Raw genomic sequence first — 19,870 nt, forward strand, 5'->3', positions numbered from 1 at the left:
AGGTTTCTCTATCTTGGTATATGCCGGGCGTTTTATCGTAGCATTTCTAGCTTTACGTACTTGGCCACGTCTGTGTTAATCCTCACTGGCCTGGACATCCACAGTCGATAGTTATGAACCCGGTTTCTTCGGCAACCTCAAATAACGATAATTTCGGCCTATTACACTACTGTATAAAAAAGGATCAATAAGAAGCAAAATATCCAGCCCGTAAAGACCAATCTAAGATTAAGGGAGCTCCAACCACGCAGCAAGGAGCTTGGGGAAGTCGGGAGTTCCTATATGACTTCCCGACCGCCAGGCGGGTATCGTTAATCGTTGTGAACGTGGGGCCGCCAACTGGTGAAGAGCACGAGGTTCCGTACGCAAGCGCAATTTGGCTGTTGACCTGTAATCTGGTCAAAAAGCGATTGTACAACTGCGAAGCTACTATTCCTTACAACGACATAGTCGGCGCCGTTGGTAGAAATGTCAGGGTATGCCCTAGACTGGAAGGGGATATCAAGAAGCTGGCTTCCGGTCCTCTAATGCCGGGTACATAGAATTCTAGATATCCGATGGAAAGTTTGGATAGTAGTCCTGGAGGTAGTAGCCAACAGCCTCCTTCTGGTATTCTGGCATCGCCAAGTAGTTGCTGAAACCCCCATCGGAATAAATGACTTCTTCGCATGCCGTCTCGGGTTCGTAAACGGCCGAACCCGGAGGTACCATAGTTGCGCTAACCGATGTAATGTAAGGACACGTGCAGGGGAAACTTGGATTGAACATCCTTCCCCCTAACATCTGGGTTCCTAGGACGGCGTCCTCAGTAAATGAAAAGAAGGGCGATGGAGAGTGCGCACACTGTCGGGGTTCAAACAAAGACCACCGTTACCGGCTACATCATAGTCGCCAGAACTATACGGCACGGTGACACCCATCAAGCCCAGCTTAGCGTACCAGCACGCCAGCGGGCGGGGTAGAATGGTGTAAGACCCGCTTCGTTATAGCTATACGATGTCGAGATTACATAGGTGGGTTTCGCAGTTCCGCATGCTTCATGACCTAAAGCCACAGCATTAGCTGCGGTCATTGTGGTGAGGATATCTAGTTAACCTTCATATCCACCTTCATATGGGTCTGGGCAAATGCCGTCTTGCGTTGGGTCATCACCCCCTCAAACGTTCGGTATGAACCGTCGATGGCGTCAAGGAAGTTATTGAATGAGACCCCTGAAGAACATCGACGACAGTCATGCAAGAGCCGAAGATATCGCAGATCCCCTACCTTTCACCATACCTCCATCCAGGTTTAGTGTGATTTCCTGTGCGGAAGTGACAAGGGTCATGCCGTATTGGAGATCCAGGTCGGATTCACCGTTGCAATCGAAGCTTTGACACTGCGTCTAAGCACAGCCTGAGTCGCAAGTCAAAGAACGCGTGTGCGCGTTCAGAAATCTGTTTACTGCCATCGATTGAAACCATGTGCGGCGCTTTCCCATAGAGCGCCTGAGAGAAGTTCTTCGCAAACATGTTGAGGGCAGACTGTAAGTACGACTGAGGAGTGTATTCCACTGGATTGACAATAGGCTTAAGCAGCACTCTCATGCGATTGAAGTCTGGATTGCTCACCTATTCCGTAACGGTCCTTACTCGCTGCTATAAGGGTGTAGTAATCCATAAAGAGCACGAAGGCAGTCCAGCGTTATGTACTGGTCGCAAGTAGATAGGTTACCGGCAATGGAGCCTGAAAAACCACCTGTGGTCTATGGAGATCCGATGCCTCGTGAAGGTTGTCCGTCACTAGATTCATAACAGCGTGTAAACCGGGCATCAAAGTGCACAGTAGGGGTGGCGAGGTCGGCGTGAGGAGCGATATGGGATCGCAGGTGGTAGGAATCACAGACTAAGGAAGAGATTAGCAATTCCTGAGTGCGTCGTAGCAAGGCAAAAAGCACCCAGGTGTTCCTTTCCAGTGATTTGGCTGTATATATTATAGTTTGTCTGTAGCAAGAGCTCGGCTTCCCCAATAGTCACGGAAACTTCAATCCACCCTTTGTTTGGCACCACTTCGACGCGATTGCTCTCGAAACCCTGTTCAATCAGCCACGCGCACACCGCTTCCAACCGCTTCGATAGTCTCCCTGCTAGGAGCGAACTTCTCCAGAACTTGACCGGCAGACCAATATTCCGAAGTTCTTGGAATTGGGGAACAATACCTCCATTAAGTACTCGCTAATGGTGTCGATGTTTCTATGAGTCAGGGCAAAACGGAGAGGAACGGTAGCATCGGGGTTGTGCTTGCTTTTTAACGACCATCACTTCGGAATGCGAGCCCGCTTCTCGTGTTGAACGTACAGTAAGATCGTAGGCTCCCCACCGACAAGGAAACCGAGCGCAAGTATCACGAAGGAAGAGAGGGATATCATGGTGGACCGAGGAAAATCTGGAGATTCTGCCATCTGTGAAGACACAGATCCGGCAGCCTCTTGTAGGACATGCGTGGGACAACCGACGGCCGCTACAGCATAGCGCAGGGCTCGGTAAGGTCGCGAGTACTGGCGAATAATGCGTGGCGAAGTGGAAATATCCCACCATTGCCGACCCCGCCTACCGTAGAATAATATGAACCTCCGCCATAAATTTGCCACAAGGTAACTTGCCCACCGAGGGACGTGCCGTCGAAGAAGTGGTCGCCGGTGCCGCTCTTCTGCCAAGGGCGGAACAGGTAGCTGGTAGATCTTGCTCAGCATCGGACACTGACAGCCAGCGTCTGTTGCGCTTCAGGCAGACCTAGCCGCGCTGTCTCAAGGAGGCCTCCATGGAATAGACGCGTTTCCCTGACTAGACGGGTTGACTGCCAAGAGCATATCGCCAAAGCCATGATCTGTGCTCTGCCACCCCTACGGCCAGGAGTCGCGTTGTCACACTGACGCAGAGAGGTAAACCGTTACAGTAGCGAAGTGCACGGATGCCCCATATCATATTGTTGCTTTCGTGTACCCTTCGTATGTTCTTGGCATTGAATTTCTCAGTCGAACGTCGGCAAATAATCCTAACGGCGGTGCGAAGTCACTGATATCAGGTTTCCGCCGCAACAATTGCCTCCACGTGTCCGCGATTCACGGGGGTGCTGGATTCCATGAGTCGCCCCTGCCTCGAGTATGGCTGAGGCAGTCGTAGGTTTCATAGGATACCCGATGCTCGTTGAACATTTCCATCATCGAAATGAGCAATGTCCTCAGTGTCGCTACGTTGGTGAGGTGTTTCCAAGGGCCCCAAGAATGAATTGCTTTTCCGGAGGAGGGGCTTACAGCAAATGGCCAGCTTCGGTGCGGCGGGCCGCGGCCACATTTGTAACCTGGCGTTGTAGAAGCCTCCACTGGCACGCTGTACCTCCACTGGTTGCATTATTATTCCGAGTCTGGGTGGGTCAGTCGGGCAGCCCGGCAGACTCAGTCATCATTGCCTGCCATAAAGCTCCCCCGACAGCTGTCAGTACTAGTGGTACACACAGCCTGCTCCTTTTGACTCATCTCACTGCATCTCTCGAGTTTCCACCAAGGTTCCATTGCTAGTGTTGGCAAGGTTAAACCATAATGGGGTTTATGGATGTGCTTGATTTCAGACTGTGGAGCTTAGCCTGGAATCACAAATGCGGTCAAGCTTGATATTTAATCGCCACTGTCCTTACGACGGGTGCTTGTGAACTCCCCCTACTCTTCAGCGCTGACCACTGTCGTGGTGAATAGGTACATATACCACGAGTCGTGAACGTGTCATCTTTTTGTTCTGACATCCAGGAAGGAGCCGCACATCCTGATACGATGGCGACGAAATCTACACACACATACCCCCAAGGTGGGTCTCAGGAATTCATCAATCCGGCTGCCAATTATCTGACGTGTCCTCAGTGTCAGCACCTCACGACTATAATGTGCCCCAGCGCTCCCGAACGGAGCCTGCAAAGGGCGGATTCATGACTGTAGTAATGAGACAACGTCAAGAGGAAACGGAAGATGAAGGCGTAGAAAACAACATTTATGGACAAACTCTGCGTGGATCGAAGCAATGTACACACACAACGCAGGCGGAACAGGACGAAATCGATGAGAAGGCAAGGAAAAAGGCTATGAAGAACCTCGTCGACTCATGGCAGGAGCGACTTCAACTGATCAGCGTCATTGTAGGTTCTGAAATGCGTCGTCTTTGGTATGGCATTTCGTCTCTGATATGTACCTCATAGACAACTTTCTTCGCGTCCGTGGAAGCGGGGATGCTAGTGAACACCCGCCCAGTTTCCAGCGACGACCAAGGGAACGGCCTTCTTAAGGCATCCAACGCTAGCCTCCTCGGCGCCCTCATCATGCATGTCTATGCTGGTACGTGTGCTGAGGAATGCGTAAATGAACCTCTCCAACTCAAATATACCTGCTTTTCTTGTCAGCTGGTCTCTCTTTTCTCGCAGCGTTTCTCCTAATACGCTACAAACTTAAGGAGGCTACTCGCCAGGAACTCATTGCCGAGGGTGTTAAAGTAGCGACGTCACCTCTCGGGGGTTCCCTACGCGTTAGAAATAAGGAGAATGACATTGAATCTATAGACGGTCGACGGGCCTTCACTATAGCCGAAGAACAGCCAACCAAAACGCCCGTGCAGGCTCGCCAACCCACGCTGCCTCTCTCGTCCTCGTTCCCCTGCTCAAAACAACCAACCTGTCCCTCGAAGTATGGGGTCCATACCTGAGCCACCGATACTAGCTCGCAATCCCCACCTCGAGCAGGTTGGCTTGTTTTGGTTCCGAAACGTTTCCTCCCACTTGCTCAGCAAGTTTCATACGCTCTGCATCACCCTCGCTGTCATCGGGTTCATACTTGCAACCGCAGGGATCGTCTTGTACGCTTGGGCGATACAACCCCGAGAGGTGTACATATTTGCGACCGCATGCCTGGCCGCAGCTGTACTAGCAATGGGAACCCTGGCGATGTGATGGCGAGGCGACTGCGCGCGCGGGCTCTCTCCTACACCTCCGGATTTGGGAGTCGCCGTTTTTCGGCAACATGTTTGTGCGTGAAGCTTATGATGGGAACTCTTTTGTATACCCAGCCATGTGTATATATCTGCAACTATACGTAGTAAGTAGATGCACGTTCGCATACCCTTTTCAGCTATGCTATGGACATAGACTATCATGTTTGTCCTGCATACTGTTTACCTGACTCCTGCGTTTGAAGCTAACGTGGTTGTTGGTGCCGGATCATTCCGCAGAACACAGCTTCCGCCAATATTCTGAAGTTCGGTGAGCCATATACCTCACTGATTGGTGTCGGTGTGCCAGAGACTGACCTGGTATGACTTGACTTTCCTGGGCAGTAGTGGCAGACAACGCTTCTGCCATAACAACAGCAAAACCTCTGATATACTTTGGTTAGAGCACATCTACAAAAGATTCCTCGTCACACGTACTTGTTGAGGTGCCAGTTAATGTGGCTAATGTGGACACGCAAGCGCACGATCAAATGAGGTAACTTTCTGAGCCCTAAAAAGAAAGCCCTACTTACCAGTGGAGAAACCAAGGTCCTGGATTGTTGGTGACGAAACAGTAACGTCACATTATCAGCATTTGCTTGAGTCCCAATTGTAACTGTGTCCCTCCTCACGGGGTTCACGAAGTTGTACGATTTATTTCCCGACACGCGGATAACGTCAAAAACATGCTGAATTCTGGCGTTAAGTGGAACTTTAAGGTGGAGATGTTACTCACACCATGAAGATGCAAGGTATGCTGTCGGTGACAACTCGTGTTAGAGGACCCCCTGTAAAATTTCAAGTTTAATGGTACTCACGGGACCACCAAGGGCGCCTCCAGGCGTGAGGTCAGTCGCAGGCATGCTAACTTCTATGGTTTTATTGTATGGCAGCTCGTAGATACTACCCTGAGGGAGAAATTGAGATGGATGCCGGGCGCCACTCAAAATCTGCAGGAGTATTGGAAGCGGCGGATCGACGAAAGAGATGTTGTTTATAGTGTAAAGGCCTGCGGTACCATTGAGACCCGGGTCAAGGTTGATGTTTATGTCCGCTTTCCCGGGTTCTGGAATACCAGGTGCACCAGAGTCAATGAGAGGGTGAAGGGCGCCTTCGTCAAACGGCAGTACGTATGGTCCATGCTCAGTCGTAGGGTCTTCTGAAGGTGCACCGTCGTACCTTAGGATGGCCGAGCTTAACCCTCCGTCAAATGTCTGATTGGGGAAGTTGGACAGGGCTCGAACCCAGTAGTTTCCAAGGGGTTGATCAGCATGGACGACGACGGAGTAGCGTTGACCTGCAAACACTGCCAGGGAGTCGACGTCAACTGGTTCCACCTCAATTCCATCTACTTCGATGATTGTCATTTGGTGCCCATCAATAGTGAAATTGAACCACGGATCGCAGGACGCTCCGACGATACGGAACCTATACCGCTTTCCCTGCTCCACATTGACGACCGCAAGCGGTGATTTTGGTCCCCCTGCATAGCGGCCGAGACCATTGATCAGGGTAGAGTCCGGCGTGAAGGGAGGATTGTACATCTGTGGGGAAAGCTTATGATACCTTTAAAGTATATTTAAAAAAACTGCTGCAAGGTACGAGAACATTCAAAACGAACCAATCAGAAAGCACGATCACTGTTGATTCTAGTATGACGTGCACGCTTGGGTTTAACTCTGGACAACGAATGGACGAAATCGGCGCACCATCGTCAACATCATACATATGAGCGAGAGGATCTTCAGGATCATAGATGACTAGGGGACCCCTCAGGCCATCGCAATACTGAGCCGACAGGTGTGAATGATACCAGAACGTTCCGGCTTGGTCCGGTACAGTAAATGTATGCAAGAAGCTTCCATTGGGTGGAATGGGACACTGTGTTACAAAAGCGGCACCGTCAGCCCAATTGGACCGGTGCTGCAGGATGCCATGCCAGTGCTGGGACAAATAAGCCTGTTAAATGCGGTGTTCGAACGTACGAACGCGACTCACGATACTAGTCGTGGTATTCATTAAGGTATCACTGAGTCGGTTTATGACATCGATGCGGAATTCGTCTCCCTGGGATGACCCAATCACTCTCTTTAAACCACAAACGAGAAAGGAAACCAGATACCTTTTGCGCCTGGATCAAGGGCCCCGGAAAGGTCCCACCGGCAAGGACAGTGCTTTGACGTGTCAGAGAAAAGCACTAGCCCTTGCGCGCGACTTACGAGCGAGCGTAACCGTCGGGGGAAAGAATTTTATTGGCAACCTCGAGTTTGGACACTGGCCCTAGGACACTTTTTGTCGCGGATGCACGACGTTGTTGTGGCCCAAAGGTAGGTGACGTCGCTGCAGCCACCTGGATAAAGAAGAGTGTGAGGATCATATGCGCAAAGGTAGACATTGTACCGACGTCTGCAAAATCCATGGACTCATTGCCCCTGCTTTTATACCGTAGAACAAAATAGATTTGTGGCCATTTAATTTGGGCTACGTGGATCTCAATGGAGTGTATACCGAGCTTTGGTTTGTGAACTCTCCGCAGCTCAACTTCGAATATTCTTCAGCGCATCCCAACATTCGTCATAATGGCATTGCTCACGTCCTTAGAGACTGATAATCAGTGCCGATTTTAGCGAGCTATTTTCGTACAAGAGTAAACATTTCAAAAGGGCCTTCGAATGCGCAGCACTCGATGCAGCTATTATAAATATCTCTAGCAAATAGGATGAACGAGCGATCGAGACAAGAATATCCTGGCACTCACCGTCTAAAAATGCAAACATGAGGTGTATCATTTTCCGACGCGTACCAGTCTGGCATTGGGACGCCCCATATACGAGGTCCCCATTTGAAAATGGGCAGCGCCGGTGGATTCATTCCTCTGTTATTATAAGATAACATCCGAGGAGAATGGATGGACATGGGCACAGGTCTGCGGTCCCTGCTGCTGTTCCCTCGGGAAAGACCGATCCGGGTCTCGAAGTTCTGGGGTGGGTAGCAACGAACTTGATACAGCGTGACCGGAGGCGGGGAATTCGGTGTACAAAATGCTGCTTCGATTGTCAAGATTACTCGAGCCTGAATGGTGGTTCCGACCTTAAAAAAACCCACCAGAGAACTCATTCGCAGGTAATAGGGACCAATAAGCTGACTTCAACGAACCGTAACGGGCATTCTCAGAGCTGTGTGGCGGGCGACGTGTCTTGCTACTGCTTGAAAAGTCGCAGAGGTCTGTCGTTTGTCAGTCAATAGCAATGGTACTGGAAACACAGGAGAACGAGGCCAATATGTGGCCCAGACTCCACTGCCACCGCAGGGAAATCTGTACCTCTGATAAGGATTCAGAGACATCAATTTCAATTTAACCGGGTACCCGGGAAGGCGAACGTGTCTCCGCCTCACGGACGAGGTTGCCAGCAAACCAGTTAGGCCGTTATCTTGTATCGTGCAGACACTTCCAGTCGGCCAGACAGTCTGGAACCTGTTATAGGCCTTGCTCCGTTCGAGTCACAGAACATATCCCAATGGTGGTCATTGACGTGGCGTATGCGCACTCAGAAAGTGGCGCTTTTGTGTGATGGAACGGCCACAGCGAACTTGACGAGACCGCAAGCTAACAGAGGCTATTGTAATGGCACCACACCGGCTGATAGACTGTCCTTTGCATTAAATCGCACATTAATGCAAATATTTGGATGAGATGGGATGGGATGTGGGAAGAGGTCATTGTGTTGGGATGGTATTCGTTACGCTGAGTCTGGCCCGGAAATTGCCTGGTAGCAACTCGTTTCCGGCTACCACGTAAATAACGCCGAACATAAATTACCGAGTAAAAGGCAGCGACAACACCACCACCTACTAGTACTACACATGAGTCCGACTCTGCAATGGGATGCCCTGATACTATCATACCACTAGGATTTGAGTAGATCGACATAAGTACCTGCTAAATCGCAAATTAAGATCGGAGAAGTCGAGGCAATCTAATAACAAACTTTGACTAGTTTACAATTGAGCAGTACCGAGAGGGAACCACTTTAAGCCCGGGTCTAAGCTGAGGTATCCATCTAGCAATGCACCTGTGGCACCGTTGCAGCTTGGAAGACGTTACGTTCTTGTTTGCAACTCGCATTCGCCATATCTCGGTGGGGCCTGTCCTGTTTCACTTTCGAGTCCTGACACAAGCCGTTCATAGAGCTCTCCATAACCAGAGGCCCCGTCTATGCGCGCCGGAGACCTGTTTTCTGCCGGAAAGGAACGTGGTAGAAAAGGTAGCGAGCCCTGACTCTCCCTTCCCCGATTTGATCGTTTATCCAGAGGGTCAGAAAGACGGTCCTGTGAACAGTCAGTGTTCCGATTATGGGAGCTGCTCGGGTTGGATTCCATCAGGCGCAAAGATGGAGATGAATATTTGGGGAGAGCAGTCCACTCCGCTGTACACAAGTTCTGTAGATGAGTAAGAGCACGAATAGTCAGCACTGTTTTGGCATAGGTTCCATGTACTCACCGACAGCATCCTGATAGGTACATGCATGAAGACATCATACAGACGTTTCTTCCCTGTTGCCACACCCTCGTCCCCCTTCTCTACTCTGATAAGAACCTTCAGCAGATGATCAATGCGTACGTTGCTCTTCAGGCTCCGCTCCGTCCCACCCTCACTATTCACCTTTGGTGTCGACGCATGAAACCCCTGCATCGCACCTGGCAGACGCAAGTCACATTTCACACTCCAGGGTCCTGGACCTGCGTAATGTAGAGCTTCTTTGCACTCGGCGTCCTGGCTTAACTGCCTGAGCCGGTAAAAAGGCGACGCCCGGAAGCTTTGGATGTCGGAAGATGTGAAGGGGAGAATGGGCTCGTTGGTTTCGTACGAGAGTGGAGAGTGCTGGAGTTGGAGGAGCGTCGCACGTGTTATCGTCTCCGTTCGGACGCGGACGCCTGAGCGGGTGAAGTACTCGACGAGTTCTACTCACGTCAGCAGTTCCAGATGATGTTCGTGCAGTGCAGGGGTGATTCTCACCGTCCAGATACACAGCAATCCGGTATATTTTGATCCCTGTAAGAGGCCGAATCTCGAGCTGAATTGATAAGGTTTCGTCCAAAGGAAAGCTATTCCGAGGGATGCTGAATTTGTACTCAAACTGGACATTCCAAGTTCGTTGTAATTGTATATCATCGGAAGTTTCTGATATTTCCCCGAACTCGTCGTCGACGGGTGAGTACACGACCTCAACTTCCTTACATGCCGCCATCATCAGCGTCGGCCAGGATCCACTATTGTTCCGCTTGACCGTTGCGTTGAGACGCCAAGTAAAGGAGCCATGTGCGGATTTTGTAGTCGGCGGTACGTTTCTTGGTAGCGTGAAATAGAATGGGTAATTGTATGTTCCTATATAATGATGTGACGCGTTTGCGCGACATACAAAAAAGTGGGAGGCTTACCCCTCTGGAACGTTACTATAGACTCAGAGTTGCCCTCAAGAGTAGTGCCGCATGACGAAGAATCCGTCGTTACCTCAGATGCATCTGCACCTGCCAGTGACCGACTACGTTCTTTGACAGTGCTGGGCGGCCGTCCGCGTTCAGAATGATCAGTAAGCATAGAACGAGACAAGGAAACGCCACGATGGGAAAGTGGCGACAGAGACCGCGCTGTGCGCTCCTTGATAGCACCAAGGACGTGGGCAATAGTAGTAAACGACAACCCCGGAGATCTTCCACGACGATCATGGTCGGCACCGACAGCAACATGACGTTCAGGACTCCAATTCCGTGAGGTGGCAGTAGAAACGTAGGACTCCCCCATAGCGTTCTCTTCATTAATCTCCGGAAGACTTCCAGGACCGGATGCTTGTGTTTGGTGGATAGCAACAGTAAGATCCAAGCGGGCGGTAGAACCCAAATCAGGCTGGGCCTCCAACTCACTCTCCGCGCCGGAATGCAAGTCTGATTCACAGACATCAATGCTTAACCATGTAATGACCAGGTGGATAAGGATGTTTAGGAACTTACCATTACCCGAGGCAGTGGGGCTGGCAACGCTACCTCCTCTAGATGTTGTGCCGACATCCGCGAGGGCGTAGCTTGGTGCTGGTTCTTGATTCTGGGAGCGTCGGCCCCTGGTGTCAAGTGAATTATCCCGCAAATGCAAGTTGCTGCGGTGTCCATTGCGCCAATTACGGTAACGTCCAGGGGAATCGACACTCGCGCTACGCATGCGTGAGCTCAGCATATTGGTGGGGGAGTCTTTAATGCGACCGTGGCTTGATAACGTCGATCGGTCGTCATCATCATTGATAGAGTGGCGTGCCCAGCCCCGCTGACTAGGACGATGGCCATCTCTTGAAAGTGGTGCAACCGAGGAAGCACGACGCGCATCGTTGTCATGGCTCAGAATTCCCGGCACTGCCATGAATAAAACCGTCGATGTAGAGTAGAGAGTATATTTCTCAGATCTCTCAAGACGACTACGGCCCGCACCTGCATCCATAGATTGGGGATTACCCAAAACCCGGAACCACGGAACCACGAAACGAGCCATGGTCAGCTAAGTAGCGTTTCCTACACATTGGCTGTCTTGGAAAACTGCATACCTTCCACCCAGGTTGTCACGGCACGTCCTTCCAATTCGACTTCGATACTTGATATCGGAACCGCGTTCGCAAGTGTCAACGTCAGGACACCGCGTATGAGTGCGCCAGACAATGGACCCCCTTCATCGGTGGGAGCGTTGTACCTTCGGCATTGGCGCTCGGAGACGCGCAGGAAGATAGCAGGTTCTGTAACTTGGACTTCAAGGGAGTCGTGAGTAGGGTCGTTTTGTAGTGGCATTTCTGATCATAGATCTCACTATCAGTATCACCACGTATCCCGAAGAGGCGGGTGTCCTGCAAAGTCCTTAACAGTATACCCGTATGCGTGGGCAGTAAGGAGCTGTTTGAGCTGCATCAGTCACCAGCACTGCGTCATGCACATGTTGACCCATCCTGGAGTCCACATGACGAGTCTATACTTTATCTGGGCTGTTTTTCTTAACTTGTCAAGTGCGGCACCCGCCGAGTCCTTTGTGATATTCATGAACGTCCGACGTGGTATGCTTCGCATACCGAGAAGCGTTTATGAACCAAGATGTACGCGTCCGCCTTGACCTCGCCAGGAACCAGTGGAAAAGAAACCACGGCAACCCCTACAAATCTTCATCAATATCGGAGGATGTATCGAGTGTGTTCGTAGGTGAACGGTTTGATTCAAGTAAACAGACAGTGTATATGTTTCGATAGCCCTTTCCACCCTCGCGTGGACACACCAGAATATGCCAAAAGAAAGAAGCGCCGGACAGAGCAACTTACTAGCAGCAAAACAGCTGAAGTACTTGTAACGCTGCGACGGAGTTGTCGCTTTCACAAGTGACGCTTTCGGACGCCGCCGGAAGTAATAATTGGGCACCGGGCCGTAGATTACCAAATCGGGAAATCGGGCAGGACGGTTGGTCCGTGAGTCAGCTCTGCCGCACACGTCTACACTTGTCTACACTAGGTACAGAAAGATGGTGCTTAACTTCTAATTCCTTGTCCCCTACGTCTCAACTCTCACACGAAATACTGGCCCACAAGCAGTCGAAGAAACATCCTTTCTTAGGCTTTCTAAGGTCCACTGCATTCCGACGCAGTTTGGTGGCGTATTTACAGATGGCCATTCACTTGAATCCACATCTGACGCCATTTCAGTGGGAGAAGTTCATTCTGGAGCTTCGTTAATGGAATATCGGGTCGCGTCCAGCCAACTAGGACAGCGACCATCTCCCGCAAACGGTACGATCAATGACGCACGAGGTCTCGGGTTACCATACGGCTCAGTGCGACCAGTTCCGCCAAGTACAAAACCGTCGATACGAAGTAGACAGTATATGTGCCATATATGTCAACGCGACATTGCAACCAGGACGCACGCCTGCATCCAGTAATTGGAGGTTACATGGAACCTAGAACCACGAGAGCACAAAGCGAGCGAAGGTCAGCTGGGAGTGTTTTCTAGTAGTGCACGCTTTCGGTCAAAAATGTCGCGGCATGTCCGACCAATTTAACATTGATGCCCGACATCTAAACGGCGTTTTCAAGCGTCGATGTCAATACATGGCGTATAAGTGCGCCTTATGATGGCCAGGCACTCGTCAAGAGGGTACAATATCTTCGGCATCGGCGTTCAAAGGTGTGAAGGGGGATGGGAGGTTCAGCAATTTGAACTTCAAGCAGTTGTACGCAGAGGAGTTTCGTACCACTGGCATTTACAATCATAAGTCTGTCTATCAGGATCAGCAGCCATCTCATGTGATGTCTTGTAGAGTGCTTTGCAACACAGTATCTTCGTGTTGTCCGTCTTGAAATAATTTAAAACATTCAGCTCCAAACCTTCATACGATACAGGAACTTGGACTGACAGTTGGTTTTCGGCCGCTAAGAATTCGTTTAAGTTGCACATGCTTACAGCTGTTTGCAAAACGATGCAGAAAATCTGTTCGACAATCAGACTGTTCGGATATAGCCGGGATAGGACCCCAGAAGTACCTTAGTGGGTAGCTACTGTCTGTTACCATAGTACACTAAGAATTGAACATACTGCCTGCATGCCCTCTCACATGGTATCCATCGACCTCAAGTCTCGTATTCCTGTCCTTCACCAAAATGGCTATAGCATCAAGCAAATCTGTAGTATTCTAGGCATCAAGAAAACACTCATTTACAAAACTCTCAGACTTCACACCAAGTAGGGTGTTGTGTACAACCCAAACACTTATTCCCATACCATCAGTCATCATTGCATTCTCAGCCTTGAAGACATCGTGTTTATCCTTGCCGTCGTTCAACATCACAGCACAATCTACCTAGATGAGCTTCAAGAGGAGCTCTGGCTCAAGCATCAAGTTCATATCACTCCATCTACACTTTCTTGAACTCTTCAGGGCCTCCACATCACTTGGAAGGTCATCTCCACATCTGCCTCTGAGAGGAATGAGGAGTTGCGCATGCTCTATATGAATCGCATCACAGCAGAAGTGCCAGACCCAAATATGCTCGTCTTCATTGACGAAGCTTCCAAGGACAAGCATACCTCCACTCACCTGCATGGGCAAACAGTCAGAGGTCTATGTTGCCAAGTCAGGAGGTACTTCGTATATGGAATGTGCTACTCTATTCTCCCTGCCATCACACTTGATGGCATCATCACATACGATATCATTGAGGGTGCTGTTGATGGAGAGCGAATTTCTGCGATTTCTGAAGGAGCACATTGTAAGTGAATCATCTTCAAGCCAGTACATGCTAATCTATCCAACAGATGCCTTTTACCAACCCATATCCTGGCCCCCACAGCATTATTATTATAGACAACTGCTGCATTCACCACAGTGAGGAAATTCGCAAGTTAGTTGAAGATATGCATCATACATGACTATCCATCAATTGATATTTCTTTTGCTGACATCTCACAGTCTGCAAGTTGATCTATCTCCCGCCATACTCACCAGACTACAACCCCATCAAGCAAGCGTTTTCTATGATCAAGGCATACTTGCGTCACCACTTGGACAACTTATCAATGATGGTGATTGTTCACGCATGTCAAAGTATTACACCTGAAAAGGCTGAGGGTTATTTCCACACATCTGGGTACATAGTGTAGTGACTGTATCACTGTGTCTAAGTAGATTCCCCCTTCAATTACCAGTTGATTTTGTGTGCAGGTTCAATGTAGTATGAATGTGAAAAATGGCCTCTAGGCCAACATTGCAATTGATACGATACCTATGTATGCGACATAGGCATTACATGAAGCAAGGTATGTAGGCATTATGTAGAAAAAATGTCATCCTCTGATTCCTCCCCAGTCTCATTGATGACGAAACCCTGGGGCACAGGTAACCACTGATCTTGACTCTTGCAGTGATAATAAAGGTCATAGTCGAGTGGGGCTGGCTTGCTACCATCATCATCTTTATTGATCATCATCGGAGATGCTGTGAAACAACACCCACCACCGTCCTTGAATCGCTTCTCATACGTGATCTTCTTTGATGGCCTGGTGGGTGGGGATGAGGCTTGGCCCACTCACTTGTTGCCTGACAATGCCCCAGTGTCGCTACACTTCCTCTTCACATCAGGACCATTCCACCAAAGTAAACTTCCCTTCTTGAGACAAATGATGTCACCAGTGGCAATACCAGCCCTAGCAAGTGTCTGGTCATTGATATCCATGAGGATGTCAGGCCTGATCGACTGCAGTTCAAGTTCCTGTTCATAGAGGGTGGCATTGCAAACACCAAGGTTCAATTCAGCATAGTGAAGAAAGTGGGAGAGATGAGATGGAGATGGGACGGGTGGTGAAATGGGAGGATCCTGTGGCATGCATGTGGGTGTCGCAGGAGGTGGAACTGGAGAAGTGCAGGCACTAGATACACTGGGTGACAAGAGGCTGGAATTTGCAAGTGTCTGAAGGAGAACACCAGTAATAGAGTTGATATCAATATTTTGTGATGCCTGGGCTTGCACTTTGCAGGCTGGATGCAAAAATGGCACTTTGTTGCTCCAATTGAAAGACTTGAGGTTTGGGGGAACCAACAATGTAGCTTGCCCTTCATCCTACAGATAGTTTAGGGATAGAATGTTCATGAGTAGTGAAAGACTTACCAATGCACAGCACCAGTCCAGTACCATCACAGGTGAAAGGGGGATTGGCCCCGCTGGCCCAACATAAGTCATTCCCTCATCATTCTCATTCTTGTACCGGCTCAGGAGTTTCATGTGCCATCGGGCAAGGCACATATCAAGGTCTGAATGTTTCTGCTTTCCACTATCCTCACCAGACAAGTTGCTCTCATCTCCAGAGCCATTGATAGTCAGAAGTTTCTCCACATGTTTCATATCGATGTAGATCTTCATTGGGCCAGGGTGAACACTACAAATCCTCTTGACCATATCCTTGTAGTCAACTTCATTATTGACATCAATCGCATTACTGACAGCTTGGCTAAGGTAAAGCATGGTTAGCACAGATTTGCAGAGTGAGAAACGACTTACCCCCACACTTTGGGTGGTACAAACTTGAAGGGAAAATGTTTACTGCTTGAGACCCTATATTGTCCTTGACCATGCTTGTCCAGTACATGCTGTAGAAAATCGAGGTAGTTAGTATCATTGACAGCAAAAGTAAGCTCTTTTGTCTTCATGGTTGCTTTTGGCACAGTCTTTCCCTTCTCCTTTTTCTTGGGTCCATAGACAGAAAGTGAAATCGTGAAAGAATGTAATTTTTCTGCAACAGGAGTGGGGGATCGCGACAGCGATGACATGTTGAAAAACAAGTCTGCTGTAGGGGCGAAGTCTAAGTACATGCTTACACTACACAATGTTACCATAGAGATGGTTTCGGGGTCCTATCCCGGCTATATCCGAACAGACTAATTGTCAAACAGATTTTCCGCATTGTTTTGCAAACAGCTGTAAGTATAGCATGTGGTAGGTACCGGCGACTCACAAAACTGGACAGACCGCAAAAAAATACCAGGTCGTATAAGGACACTTCCGGAAGGGTCATATAGCTCACAGGCACTTACTTGTGGGGGATGGTTTTTCCCGTCCATATACGTGGTAGGTGTGGTGTAGAAGACGTTCGTGCACACGAGAATGTATTCTATCAGTTCGACTCACGCAGGTATAGGAATAATCTGCTTATTTCAACTACCTACAACATCTGAGCATTCCATTTCATGGAGGAAAGAAAGAGCGACACTTCGATTAGAGGAATGTACGTTAGTCAAAAGAAGGGTATCAGTATCAAAGGACGGAAGTTAGTCTGTTTATGCGCATCGCTGATCGGTGTCTGCTTGTCCGCAACTCAAGGCAACTCCAGCCAGCGCGCTAACAATAGGGGGAATTGCGGCGTGCCCAAACCCGTGACAGGGTCCCACCCTTCCGTGGCGTTGAAACCGTTCGTACCACACCCAGGATTGTTACCCTCGGTGATGTCCTTGAATGCGCCGGCGAACTTGGATGAGTAGATCTACAACCAAATGCCTGATGAGCATCAGTCACTGAGGAGAGGAGTTAACTTACCGCAGGGTTAATAAAGCCAACGGGCTTCTTGCCGTTTGCGAGTCGGGCATCATTTACCATCGTCAGGAGAGCCCCAATAACGGGGGTCGAAGCCGATGTGCCGTATACAAGGAGAAATTCACCGTCAACCTACCGTCACCCAACATACGGGTGGAAAAAGCATAGATAAGGGCCAGACATGCAGAATAAAAAAAACTCGAAGGAACGTACCGCAACGGCGTAGTTAGCTCCGTTAGCCGAAACATCTGGAAACGCGCGACTCTGTCAAGCGCATCAGCCAAATAACCCCACGCACGATGAAAATCTGCTCACCCTTCCTGTTGAATTCCAAGCACCACCATATTCCACGACATACTCCTTCCCATATTCATCCATCCAACAACTGACAGCGTCCACCTGGTAGTCGGGAATAGCGAAGTAGTTACTAAATCCCCCACTTGAATAGATAATCTCATCGCACGCCTGTTCCGGTTGCAGGTCGTACACAGAGGCATTGGGCTTCATCATAGTGGCACCGACAGATGTGACGTAGGGGCATCCCGCAGGGAACGTTGGGTTAAAACGGGTACCGGAGGCACTTTGGGTACCTGTCGAATGTACGCAGGGAACGGAACGGAAGTGTCAGTGAGACCACGACTGCAATGAAATTGTCAACCAGACTCACCGTCGGGATTTAAGCACAGTCCTTCATTGCCTGCGACGCCATTGTCCCCAGAGCTATAGAGAACCGTAATACCCTGAAGCCCAAGCTTAGCGTACTCCGCGCACTGACGGGTTGCGTAGAAGGGTGTAAGGTCTGCTTCGTTATACGAGTAGGATGTAGAGATCACATAAGCTGGCTCCACGGTACCACATGCCTCCTTGCCTGTGCGGGGCATTTTAAATAGCGACTTCATCCTCCGTACGAGATGACGTGCAAGGATGGAACACACCTTGGTAACCTCCGGCCGCTGGATCCGGATAGATTGCATCTTGACTGGGGTCATCGCCACCTTCGAAAGTGCAATAACTTCCGTCGATGGCATCAAGGAAGTTGTTAAATGACGCTCCTGTCACAATAGTCGCGGAAGCGTAATCACTACACGAGTGTCCAGTAGGAGATTAGGTCCATACCCTCGATCATATCGCCCACTTGGTAAAGAGAGACAGGTTGCTCGCCAGTGACAAGAGACATGCCATATTGGAGATCAAGGTTAGATTCGCCATTGTAATCGAAGCCCGTGTCTTGGGTCTGATAGTAGCCTGTGGTAAGCGTGCGTTTAGAAGAGTGACGAGAGGTTGGAAAGCTACACAACCTACCACCGTCGATCGAAACCAGTACCGGTGATTTCCCAAGCAGATCCGTGGAAAAATTCTTCGCAAACATCTGCAAGTCACTCTGTACAAATGCCTGGGGAGTGTACTCGACTGGTATACAATCAAGTGCAATTAGCAACGGACCCCTCAAGGTTGCGTGATACACACCGATTCCGTAGCTGTTCTCTTCCGTCACGACAGGATGGTAATACAAGCCATAGAGAGCCCTGAGGCACTCAGGAGTTATGACCATGTCGCATTGCGCGAGTTGAGTATAATTGACTGGCAAAGAACCCGTCGTTTTGGGGCCATCAAATCCGCTGCCGGGCTGTCCGATCTTGATAAGGGGCTGGTTGCCATCGCGGCGCCTTATCCTCGCGTCGAAGTGCACGGAAGGGAGTACGAAGTCGATATGGTGGCTGACGTGTTTGGGAAGATGGTACGCTTCACAAGCTGTGCACGAGAGCGATTAACGAAAGACGAGCTGGTTGTGTACTTCCCAGAAGACATGACTTACCAACGTGCTCCATGCCGGATACGTGTTTGTATACATTGTATTCCGTGTTCATCAGTTGCTCAGCTTCCTCGACGGAGACGTCAACATGAATCCATCCTCTGGATGGACTAAGCTGAATGCGGCGAGAGTCGATGCCCGTGGACACGAGCCATTCGCGGACGGCGTCAATGGTATCAGAGCTCGGAGAGAATTTGTAAGCGATGTCGGAAGGGGTCCAATGGTTACCGTAATTGGGAGAGTCGGGGCGGGACACGTCGAGAAGGAAATCGCCAATTTTTTCCATGTTTCTCTGCTTCAAGGCAAAGCGGAGAGGAAGGGTAGAGGATGCATAGTGACGGCGCAGAAGAGACCAGTCTGGAGGTATAGTAGTGCGCTTTTCGTGCACGACGTACGGGCTGGTAGCTGGCGCAGAAAGCGCGAGACTAAGGGTAGCGAAGGAAACGAAGGAAGAGAAGGACGTCAGTGGGCCGCGCATGTTGAATTGTAAGGACCATTAACGACCAGGACGAGGTGAGAAACCAACCTCAGTCAAACTGTGGGCGGATTTATGCCACTAATTACATTTAGATTTAAATCCGAGTTGTGTCCATACGTACAAGCAGCAAACGTCGTCCCCCCGTCAACATGACCTGTTTTGAGTATTCGCTCCTTAGTCGGGAATCAGATCAGATTCACTCCTGCACACGAATGTCAATCGCACATACATACATACGAATAGGCCCCGCAACCACTGCTCAGCGTTCCGCCCAAACTGCTATTCGGTTGAGTATGCTCGACGGTTTTGACAGTATCACTTCCGCTCTCTTCGCACGGCTCCTGGAACATTTCGTTAGCCATACGTACCACCGCTGACAACTTGAGTGATGAAATCTCGAGAGACCGAGAGGCTGGACATGACACTGGCAGGCTTCGATCGCGATGAGTCACGTGGCAAATCAGAAAGGCTC

At 49.8% G+C, this 19,870-nt stretch overlaps 5 protein-coding genes across 5 annotated transcripts; 1 reads left to right on the forward strand and 4 right to left on the reverse strand.

Annotated features, from left to right (window-relative positions):
• Positions 1-546: 546 nt before the first annotated feature.
• Positions 547-2,862, reverse strand: F5J12DRAFT_782691 (uncharacterized protein; the record flags this gene model as incomplete). The annotated part of the gene is made up of 12 exons (XM_051742749.1): positions 547-791; positions 845-877; positions 940-989; positions 1,010-1,044; positions 1,096-1,211; positions 1,279-1,384; positions 1,461-1,552; positions 1,611-1,634; positions 2,097-2,176; positions 2,337-2,536; positions 2,593-2,688; positions 2,743-2,862. The coding sequence occupies 12 exons, from the start codon at positions 2,860-2,862 to the stop codon at positions 547-549; spliced, it is 1,197 nt and encodes a 398-aa protein (XP_051600278.1).
• A 1,044-nt stretch (positions 2,863-3,906) lies between these two features.
• F5J12DRAFT_720346 (uncharacterized protein) lies at positions 3,907-4,968 on the forward strand (the record flags this gene model as incomplete). The annotated part of the gene is made up of 4 exons (XM_051741231.1): positions 3,907-4,164; positions 4,225-4,360; positions 4,426-4,669; positions 4,707-4,968. Coding segments are annotated over 4 exons (900 nt in total), but the record flags the coding sequence as incomplete, so codon positions are not given.
• Positions 4,969-5,235: 267 nt separating this feature from the next.
• F5J12DRAFT_905568 (laccase) lies at positions 5,236-7,383 on the reverse strand (the record flags this gene model as incomplete). Its single annotated transcript, XM_051748675.1, has 11 exons — positions 5,236-5,267; positions 5,325-5,392; positions 5,445-5,468; positions 5,580-5,695; positions 5,743-5,763; positions 5,825-6,550; positions 6,624-6,655; positions 6,716-6,950; positions 7,005-7,073; positions 7,129-7,180; positions 7,226-7,383. 11 exons carry the CDS (start codon positions 7,381-7,383, stop codon positions 5,236-5,238), a joined length of 1,533 nt encoding a protein of 510 aa, XP_051600280.1.
• A 1,351-nt stretch (positions 7,384-8,734) lies between these two features.
• On the reverse strand, positions 8,735-12,189 carry F5J12DRAFT_829945 (uncharacterized protein). The gene is made up of 7 exons (XM_051745684.1): positions 12,016-12,189; positions 11,597-11,936; positions 11,016-11,483; positions 10,446-10,949; positions 10,024-10,392; positions 9,508-9,968; positions 8,735-9,446 (listed from the first exon to the last, which is right to left on the reverse strand). The coding sequence occupies exons 2-7, from the start codon at positions 11,832-11,834 to the stop codon at positions 9,108-9,110; spliced, it is 2,379 nt and encodes a 792-aa protein (XP_051600281.1). The 5' UTR covers positions 11,835-11,936; positions 12,016-12,189; the 3' UTR covers positions 8,735-9,107.
• Positions 12,190-16,658: 4,469 nt separating this feature from the next.
• Positions 16,659-19,856, reverse strand: F5J12DRAFT_829990 (peptidase S8/S53 domain-containing protein). The gene is made up of 11 exons (XM_051745685.1): positions 19,628-19,856; positions 18,924-19,571; positions 18,575-18,859; positions 18,410-18,517; positions 18,224-18,352; positions 18,043-18,159; positions 17,775-17,975; positions 17,423-17,697; positions 17,321-17,371; positions 17,111-17,239; positions 16,659-17,057 (listed from the first exon to the last, which is right to left on the reverse strand). The coding sequence occupies exons 2-11, from the start codon at positions 19,396-19,398 to the stop codon at positions 16,893-16,895; spliced, it is 1,935 nt and encodes a 644-aa protein (XP_051600282.1). The 5' UTR covers positions 19,399-19,571; positions 19,628-19,856; the 3' UTR covers positions 16,659-16,892.
• Positions 19,857-19,870: the final 14 nt, after the last annotated feature.

This window comes from Pisolithus orientalis (assembly GCF_024613125.1).
Source record: "Pisolithus orientalis strain OTSU chromosome Unknown F5J12scaffold_13, whole genome shotgun sequence".
NCBI lineage: Eukaryota > Fungi > Basidiomycota > Agaricomycetes > Boletales > Pisolithaceae > Pisolithus > Pisolithus orientalis.